Source organism: Mobula birostris, chromosome 3 (assembly GCF_030028105.1).
Source record: "Mobula birostris isolate sMobBir1 chromosome 3, sMobBir1.hap1, whole genome shotgun sequence".
NCBI lineage: Eukaryota > Metazoa > Chordata > Chondrichthyes > Myliobatiformes > Myliobatidae > Mobula > Mobula birostris.
In genome coordinates, this window is record NC_092372.1 from 27,974,851 (window position 1) to 27,985,324 (window position 10,474).

General features: G+C 38.7%; 1 protein-coding gene across 2 annotated transcripts in view; it reads left to right on the plus strand.

Moving 5' to 3' along the window:
- The window catches only part of mtmr12 (myotubularin related protein 12), a 101,305-nt gene extending 93,853 nt beyond the window's left edge, over positions 1-7,452 (plus strand). Inside the window, exons 16-17 of one of the 2 annotated variants that reach the window (XM_072252375.1) lie at positions 1,665-1,721; positions 3,225-7,452. In XM_072252375.1, coding sequence (XP_072108476.1) covers positions 1,665-1,721; positions 3,225-3,806 — 639 coding nt within the window. In that variant the 3' untranslated portion in view covers positions 3,807-7,452. The remainder of the gene's footprint in view (positions 1-1,664; positions 1,722-3,224) is intronic. The other variant, XM_072252376.1, reaches the window with a different exon arrangement.
- Positions 7,453-10,474: the final 3,022 nt, after the last annotated feature.

Genomic DNA, 10,474 nt, shown 5'->3' on the forward strand with positions numbered 1-10,474 from the left:
TGGATAAATGTGAGGTTATCCACTTTGGTGGCAAGAACAGGAAAACAGATTATTATCTGAATGGTGGCTGATTAGGAAAAGGGGAGGTGCAACGAGACCTGGGTGTCATTGTACACCAGTCATTGAAAGTGAGCATGCAGGTACAGCAGGCGGTGAAAAAGGCGAATGGTATGCTGGCATTCATAGCAAGCGGATTCGAGTACAGGAGCAGGGAGGTACTACTGCAGTTGTACAAGGCCTTGGTGAGACCACACCTGGAGTATTGTGTGCAGTTTTGGTCCCCTAATCTGATGACGAAAGACATTCTTGCCATAAAGGGAGTACAAAGAAGGTTCACCAGATTGATTCCTGGGATGGCAGGACTTTCATATGATGAAAGACTAGATCGGCTAGGCTTATACTCTCTGGAATTTAGAAGATTGAGGGGGGATCTTATTGAAACGTATAAAATTCTAAAGGGATTGGACAGGCTAGATGTAGGAAGATTGTTCTTGATGTTGGGGAAGTCCAGAACGAGGGGTCACAGTTTGAGGATAAAGGGGAAGCCTTTTAGGACCTAGGTGAGGAAAAACTCCTTCACACAGAGAGTGGTGAATCTGTGGAATTCTCTGCCACAGGAAACCGTTGAGGCCAGTTCATTGGCTATATTTAAGAGGGAGTTAGATAAGGCGCTTGTGGCTAAAGGGATCGGGGGTATGGAGAGAAGGCAGGTACAGGGTTCTGAGTTGGATGATCAGCCATGATCATACTGAATGGCGGTGCAGGCTCAAAGGGCCGAATGGCCTACTCCTGCACCTATTTTCTATGTTTCTATGTTTATAAATACACTGCATCTTTACTAGTCACACCCTCTAAATACAATGCAGGTTTTTCAAGCATGACAGCTCTCTGATAACCCCAAGGTTCTCCATGTTGGTCTTAAAATGGTGGACATGGTCATTATGCTAATATTTTCCATGTTTTGTTATCTTTTAATAATAGGGTCCAGTGTTTTCCTTGCTGCTGATGTTGAGCTTACTTATGAGTCTTCCCAGTTTCTCCTCCTCGTTCCCCCCCTCCCCCAATAAAGAGAAAATACTGCTAATATTTGGGCTGGGTAGCATATATGGAAGGGAAATAGTGAGTGTTTTGAGTTAATGTGCTTGTTTGGTTTTGAATTAAATGGGATTTTAGCAAGTATTTATTTGTCACCAAACTATGCAAATGCTTGAGTCAAACAGCATTAATTCAGGCTTTTGGGGATAAAAGCATTTGTGCATTCTACTTGTTGAGGTATGCAAGTTATTTTCTTTAAATGGCAACCTGTGAATTATTAATAGGCTTTTGGATTCCCAGTGCATTTGTTCCTCCAAATAAGCTGTGACTGGAATCTTGCCTGGAGAAGATGCCTGGTGTGAGCAAAAGGGCAGATTTTTGAGAAGACTGCGTAAAAGTCCCATCAAATGAGTTAGTGAGAATTAAGTGATTTGTTGTAATGAAACCATATTTATTGTAAATAGCTAGCATTTAAAAAAAACACTTCATTAACTCCATCTTGGAAAGCAGAGAGATTTCAATTATGATCTTTTCCATTCAATAATGTGCCAGTTATGACTGACTAGATTATTCACAAGGGGAATGGAATTGTCATCTTTAAGTAAATTGCCTTATTCATATCATCAAAGGAATCTGCACAGAAGTACTTGGAGATTGTCCATGAAAAATTTCTGGATATACCAGAGGTATTTTAAGGTCTTCAATTTTTGATCAGAACCATCTACTAACTTTAGTGGGAGGGTGCATGTGGGGTAAACTCGCATTTCGGTTACATGTGCCTAAATTCAAAGAAGCCATTGTTCAGATCAGCTGCTATATTTAAAATGGTACCATTGACAGTGGATGGGTAAACTATAGTTCAATTAGACTGCATAAAACCATCTAAACTCTTCCCATAAAGTTTGCATTACAAAGCACCATTGTATTAAAAGGCTCTATGTGAGCCCTCTGTCATAAATCTTCTATTGGAGAAGTTTTTATGTTGGAACTTCCGAGTTTAGAAAAAGTTTGTTCTTGGATCTTTCCAAAGGGGGAAGGTCTTTCAAACCTTGCACCAGGATGAAAAAAGGATATTATATCATATCATTTAATATCCATAGCTCTTATTACTTTTCTTTAGTGGGATGCCTGAAACAGTCCAGAATACTTGCAACTAGAATAATATTTCCATGTTTGAATTTTATTGTATTCTTTGATTTTTGTATTCCATGGTCCTTTTTAGAAGCATCAAAGATATTGCCCTTGAACAAGGCCAATCAGTGATAAGTGTTTAGAGAAAACATTTTGCAACTTTATATAAAATCAATCTTTGGATTTTCCCCCTGATGTGCTCCTTACTAAGTAAATGTGGAACTTGGCCTAATGGATTGGAAATCTTCTTAAGTTGACCTGTGATCTGCATTGATAAGCTGGCCATGGTCAGTGATGAGGAGAATCAATCTTGTCTGCTTTTCTCCTCCCCTCTCCTCCCCAGGTAAATTGCTTATCAATATTCTAGTTTAGACTAGCACAGAATGAATAGCTACATTTCATTAAGGCATTAGAAGCCTACTGTTATCCAGGAAGCCAGGTCCCAGAATTATGTTGGACTCTTGAATGGAGGGAAGGGAAGCAGCATTTTGATCTTTCACGTTGTCCACATTTTATTTTGTAGTTTCAGTGCATCTTCAATTTCATCTTTAATTCAAGAAACTTGGAAATTTATGAAACAATTATAACTAAGGTGCTTAATTTGAGGGGGTGGGTGATGGTTAGGAAGAAGGATGATTTGTATAAAAGATTTTTATTTTTAAAAAAGTAATCATGTTGATATTTTAATTTACCACATCTATCTGAAAGTGAAAATTACCCCCATGAAACTTGCCTGTGTGCATGCTGTGCTGATTCACTGGCTGTTTTGTTTGAATGGAAACATTGCAAATGCCTACAGAATGGCTCACCAATATCAATTATTTCACGCTACACTTCTATCAGCCAAACAATTCTAAATATTGGATGTGCTGTCATTTTCTGCTTCTTGGTTGACCACTTTCCATGCATGTGGGTCTTGCTATTTGGTTATTGTTACCATCAATCACCAATACTTTAAAAGTTCATTCAATTCCACCATCTTGGAGAAAACCAGTTAAATGGCTATTTAATCCATTGAAAAATAACCCTAATAACATTGCTGTTTTGTTTGTCCTTAGCCACAACGTCAGATGTCCCTGCCATCAAGCCCATCCTATCACTCTAGACCTTCACCCAAAAAAGGATTTTTGAGGGAAGAGACTGATAACTTGATAAAGACTTTCTTGGGCAAAAAGATAAGCAAGTGGACATTCACAGCTGAGGATCCTTCAGCTGACTACAGACAGTTCTATGAAAATTGGTGCAGTAAACCAGTAGATCATCATGGACTGCTGCTTCCTCTACACAATGGTCCAGCTTTAAAAGTCTGGGGCCAGCGGTACTTGCGCTGGATTCCAGAGGTTCAGATACTGGGTGGTGGTTCAGCAATTGCTCTGAACAAAGCCTGTGAAATTGCAGATGAAATAAAGACTTTACAGACAAAAGTATCAGAGAGGATGCTTGAAAACCATCCTTACTCCCCGAGCACTGACATCTTTGCACCGTTTCAACAGGGCTGCCGTCTGTCTTCAACTTTTCCTTTTGGCACGTTGCGTAGGCAGTCTATAAAGCCTCGTATTCCAGTTTCTACAAATCTCTCCATGAGTTTTGGGTCAATGGAGAACTTGCCAGATGATGAGGAGGAACTCGGTTTGCTATAGCGCAGAACTCTTCACACAACATTACAAATTTGTTCTTTGCCCAGTGACTTTACCTAAATAAGTTGCAAAAATTTAATTTAATTTTGTCTTACACAGCTGTGAATTTAATGAATTTCAGTGGCATTCTGTTCCAGGGTTTTCTTGTCTCAGTTAGCTAAAGTTTGAAGCTGCTGTTGGTCCTTAACAGAAAGGACAATAGAACTAAACTATTGGTTTAGTAATTTTGGCCTAAAGTTGGCTAGAGGGCATTTTTGTGTTATTATTGTAGAACATTTGGCATAAGACAATTCCAAAGTACCAGTGTTAAGGTTGGTTAATATGTCAGGATATTTTCTAAATTACTGGTGCTGTGTAGGAAACTTGCCTAATGAAGCGAAAAGATATGACTCCATTCTAAAGAACTCGTACTCTGTGTTTTACAACTACTTTTCCCTAAACAGTTTAAATCAATCTTTTAGAATTGTTCTTTTTCAGGTAATTGTTTCTAAAACATTTCTCAGAAGATTGTTTATATTAAAATATGCATTTTCAGTGGATATTCTCTCTCCCCAATTAAGATTTTGAATGCTGATAACTGGAAAATGGGCAAGATATGGATTTTTTTCAATATATGCACAACATACCAACACGTGTGTTTTGCTGAGATAAAAGCAAGTAATATTTACTGCCTATTCAAATTATGGTTGCGATTACCGGGCAAACACAGGGTTATCCATTTATAGATAATATGTAGTGTCTTGCATGCAATTTTGGAGCTGCTTCTAGCTACTGAGCTCTGAAAGCATCATCCTATTTGCATTTTCTGTTTTTTTTTAAAAAAAGAAGTTGCCATTTGTCATCATGGTTTCATTTCAGAAAATGGCAGCATAATTTACTAATATCAACAAATGTACAAAATAATATAGATATCAAGCTGTATACAAGTTTCTAAAATGTCTAATGCAGCTAAAATCCGACAAGAACAAAGAATATGCTCCAGGACTTGTACATAATGGTGTGACTTTGGGTATTAGAAATTCCCACTGTATTAGCAGATGCTGTTGAGATAGTTGATACTGGATTAACTGGTGTATGAGCTGACCTGCTGTACTTCTGACTACATAAATGGGCAAAATGGGGGGAGGGGGGCATAAAATCTAGTGAACACTACTGGGCAGTGTTGATGTATTATAGGCTTAGTATTCATGCAATAAATCGTGTTTAAGATAATATGGTCAGAGAAGCAGGATTAAACTAATAAAGTTATCAAGCTGAAATGTTAACTTATTTTCTCTCAATTCTCCAAATATATGTACAGCTTGACCTACTGAGTTCCATTATTTTTGTACTTACACCATCTACAGTTCCTTAAATTTACTAGAAATCCCTTGCTTTGATACCAGATACCTGAAATGGAAAAGAGTATTTTTTTCTTTGAAAAGCATTACTAATCAGAAATTATTACAATCTTTTTCATAAATGGATTCAAAACATTTATGGAAATACTGTTTGTTCTATGGGGGAAAACATCAGTGTACTTCTGGTATAACTTGCAGCTTGTTCATGGATAAGACTGCAGCAGAACCACTGTTACTTTGTTCTGGATTATGGTATTTTTTTTCTCAAGCATTTCAATTCAGGATACTTATGCATTTTGTTTAATTTTAATCCCTTTGTGTCCTGAGTTTAAAGACACAGTGATAGCTCAGTGAATCAAACTGCTCTGTGCCAAAGAAATAATCATTCAATGGTTAAATTGCAACTGAAAGGTAATGGAGTTTAAGCCTTAAGTGATGTTACAGCTTAAGAGTGCCATCTGTCTTGAAATGCTTCTGCCAAATAATAAAGGATGGTTGCATTTATGTATTTTCATTTCAATATAGGATTTAGTTTGAACTAATATTACACATATTCCCTTAGAGATACTGAAGCTATTATATTTTAAAGTCTAACGAGGCATAAATCTTGAATTATAAAAAAGGCACAGAGACAACCTCTCAATACCATAAACTGCTGATTGTACAGTGGTTGCAAAATCCTATCAAAATCTACTATTGAGTGGATTTTGTCTTTTAATGAGTAGTGCATCTGTAATTTGTTTTTGACTAGATTATATATTTTAATCTAGTTGAGAGAGTAACTTTCCAGGTCTTCAACTATCTATTTATTTATTTACAATCCATTCCCACAATGAGCATTAAGACCCTCTTGTTCAAAAAGCTGAGATTTCTTATTTTGAATTCTCAAATGTTTACATGGAGTAATTTGATTTAAAAGTCCTCAGCTTCAGCATTTTTGCACATTAAATATACCTTTCAAATTGTTGATTTTTTTCCCCTTTTCCTGCATGTTCATTTTTATTATGGAAAACTTCAGATCTATTACGCAGATTCTATAGCAGGTTTAATTGAAGCTGCGGAAGAAGCTGGATTCCTGCTTTGTTTCCACCAGGATATTATTTCTCATTATGCATTAATGTTTTTGTGTGACCATAAGTACTAAGTGTAATTTTTGATTTTGAAAAGATTATTTTTCAGTTCATTACCTTATTTATTAAGAGCCCTTTTACGTTAGTTTTCCAACAAAGGTGTGTTTATTGTTCTCAAAATGCAACTCAATATTTTTATACAACCTTACAGGAAACATTTATATGAGCCCACAATAGCTTTCTTGTACCTGGGTAAACTGAATATTTTTTAGTCACAATGTTCTGTACTTTTGGTTATATGCATATTTATAATTTGGCCTTTAATACAAAGGGCACTAAAATTTAAAAAAAAAACCTTTAATTTTAAAGCTATGTCTCTATTTAATCAACCTGTTGAATCTGGTGGTTAAATATGGCTAGTTTAGGTGGAATTGGACAATGCAATGACTAGAATTAGTATGTTGACTGTATATAAATGTGAGCTTTTTTGTGGTTATAGGGTGCTTATAAACAATAAAAATGACTGGATGTATTAAAAGAAAAGCATTACTATGTTTATTCTGCTGTGCCAAATATCATAATACCTGCAGGTAAATGAACAACTGGCAATTTGCTTTTTTTGTAATTTGTACAAATTACACTGAGTTTAAGCTTCAAGTAGACGTGCAAAGTGAAGAACCAAGAACATTTTCTTTAGAAATGGAACACCATTTCAACTTCTCTGTCCCCTCCCCTTAAAGCTCTCTGCTTGTAGAAATTGCAGTGAATCTTTTATCACCTTGATTTTAATCCATTTCATACACTGGGTCACCACAACACTTCATATTTCAAAAGTTTTTTTTAATGTAAAGGCCATATGATTTGTCTAATTTCCTGTATATGGTAGTTCTCATTTTGTGATTTGTATGCTTCTATACATTGAACATTTCAGTTCTTGTTTTAGAAGTGAGAATTTGACTACTGACCTGATTCACAAGCAGCCTTAACCATACTGTATAATACTGTAAATTGTGTCAAATTGCTTTATTGTGCCTTGTTAATAACAAATCTGCAAATAATTTAAGAACACTGCAACATGGTCTGTATTTGTTGTTTTTTTATATTATGGGTGTTGCTATATCCAGTGTTTTTTAAATGAAACATGGATACTTTGCTTCAGTTATTTTCATCTTTAAGGCCCTGTTTCCTTAGAAAATTGTTGAAAATGTAATGTTTTCCCAATTAAAACATGGAACGAAATTTTTGGTGCTGATTTTGTATGAACTAAATCTTATCCAATATTGTACCTATGTATTAATTGTTACAATCATTCACACTCCAATCTGTCAACTAGTTTTTTCATTGGTTTTAGTTGGTGTATGCAACTCTGGCATAAAACCTACACAATTAATATTATAGTTCATGTTGAAGAATAAAATTAAATTACTGAACAGTCCTTCATTCTCCCAACACACACAAAATGCTGGAGGAACTCTGCAGGCTGGGTAGCATCTATGGAAAAGAATAAACAGTCTGTTTGGGGCCAAGACCCTTCATCAGAACTGGAGAGAAAAAAAGATGAGGTTAGAGTAAGAAGGTGGGGAGAGGGGAGGAAGAAATACAAGGTGATAGGTGAAACTGGGGGAGGGGTGAAGTAAAGAGCTGGGAAGTTGATTGGTGAAAGAGATAAAGGGCTGGAGAAGGGGGAATCTGATAGGAGAGGACGAAGGCCATGGAAGAAAGGGAAAGAGATGGACGGGAAAGGGGATGAGGTGAGAGAGGGAAATGCAATTGGGGAATGGTGAAGGGGGGTGGGGGTGGGGGTGGGGGTAGGGGCAGACGTGACAATTACCGGAAGTTACAGAAATTAATGTTCATGCCATCGGGTTGGAGGCTACCCGGACAGAATATAATGTGTTGCTCCGCCAACATGGGTGTGGCCTCATCACGGCAGTATAGGAGGCCATAGACTGACATAAACAAGAGAAAATCTGCAGATGTTGGAAACCCAAGCAACACACAAAATGCTGGAAAAACTCAACAGGTCAGGTGGCATCTATGGAAAAGAGTAGACAGTTGACGTTTCAGGCCAAGATGTCGGCTGTACTTTTTTTATATAGGTACTGCCTGGCCTGCTGAGTTCTTCCACATTTTGTGTGTTGCCTGGACTGGCGTGTCAAAATGGGAAATGAAATTAAAATGGATGGCTATTGGGAGATCACACTTTTTCTGGCAGACAGAGTGTAGGTGCTCAGTGAAGCAGTCTCCCCACCAATGTTAGGTCTCAATGGTATACTGGAGGCCACACTGGGAGCTCCAGATAGAGTAGATGACCCCAACAGACCCACAGGTGAAGTGTTGCCTCACCTGGAAGAACTGGTTGGGGACCTGAATGATAGGAAGGAGGTGTCAGGGTAGGTGTGGTGGTTGTTCCGTTTGCAAGGATAAGTACCAGGAGGGACGAATTGATAAGGGAGTCACATAGGGAGCAATCCCTCAGGAAAGCAGGAAGTTGGGGAGGGGTGGTGGGAAAGATATGCTTGGTGGTGGAATACTGTTGGAATGGCAGAAATTATGGAGGATTATGTGCTGGATATGGAGGCTGATGGTAGATGAGGACAAGAGGAACACTATCCTTGATGGGCTGAGGGCAGCATTGATGGTGGAGGAAAAGAAACCCTGTTCTTTGAAGAAAGACATCTCCTTAGTTCTGGAACGCAAAGCCTCATCCTGAGTACAGATGCAGTGGAAACGGAGTGAGTGAAGGGAATGACATTTTTACAGGTAAGAGTTTGGGAAGAGGTATAGTCCAGGTAGCTATGAGAGTCCGTGGGTTTATAAAAGATGTCAGAAGATAAACTGTCTCCAGTGATAGAGACACAGAGCTCAAGAAAGGGAAAGGAGGTGATGGAGATGGAGCAGGTAAATTTGAGGGCAGGGTGGAAGTTGGAAGTAAAGTTGATGAAGTCAACGAGCTCCACATTGGTGCAGCCCCTACACCACCCCCCCCCACTCACGTTCAGGACCCCACTCTGTCCTTCCAGGTGAGGCAACTCTTCACCTGTGAAGATGTTGGGATCATTTGCTGTATCTGTTGTTGCCTCCTATATATCAGTGAGATGTTATGCAGATTAGGAGACCACTTCACGGTTCACCTACACTCCAAACTCCAGAAAAAGCAGGATCTCCCAGTGGCCACCCATTTTAATTCCACTTCCCGTTCCCATTGCAACATGTCAGTCCATGGCCTCCTCTACTGCCGTGATGAGGCCACACTTGGGTTGGAGGAACAACACCTTATATTCCATCTGGGTTGCCTCCAACCCGATGGCATAAACATCAATTTCTTGAACTTCTGGTAATAGCCCCCAATTCCCCATTCTCATTTCCCTCTCTCACTTTATCTCCTCACCTGCCCATCACCTCCCAGTGGCACTCCTCCCCCTTCCCTTTCCTGCATGGCTTCTGCCCTCTCCTGTCAGATTCCTCCTTCTCCAGCCCTTTATCTGTTTCACCAATTAACGTCCCAGCTCTTTACTTCACCCCTCCCAGTTTCACCTATCACCTACTACCTTGAGTTTCTTCCTCCCCTCACCCACCTTCGTACTCTGACTTCACATCTTTATTCTCCAGTACTGATAAAGGGCCTCGGTCCAAAATGTCGACTGTTTACTCTTTTCCATAGATGCTGTTTAGCCTGCTGAGTTCCTCCAGCATTCTGTGTGTGGCTTGGATTTCCAGCATCTGCAGATTATTCTTTATTCTCCCAAATTATGTTTTACTAGTGGATTACTCTCCCAAGCACAGTCCTGAATGCTTGTTGTCTGATTGGCTCTAAGTGCCCTCATAAAATAGGTTTGTTGTATTCTTGAACATTTTTCAAGTGCAAAACTGTCTAACTTGGCAGCAACTAGTCACCTCAGTGGTGAACTAGTCTGGCAACTAGTCAATTGAGACTATAAGAGCTTCATTTTTAATCATACAGCACCAAAATGTGTCCTTTCAGCTACCATGTCCGTGTTGCCCATCAATGACCTATTTATACTAATCCCATTTATCGGTTCTTGCTCTGTAGCATTTGTGCTTTTAAAGTTCAAGGTGCATGTCTAGATACTTGAAGCGTGAGATCATACTGCTAGATTACAACCAAGCTCCTGGCTACATGAAGTTCTATCTCAGATTTTCTGTTAACCTCTTCTCCCTTGCCATAGACCTATACCTTCTGGTTTTAGACTGAAGCTGGTAATGACAAAGATTTGCATTTGTATAATCTCTTCCCTGT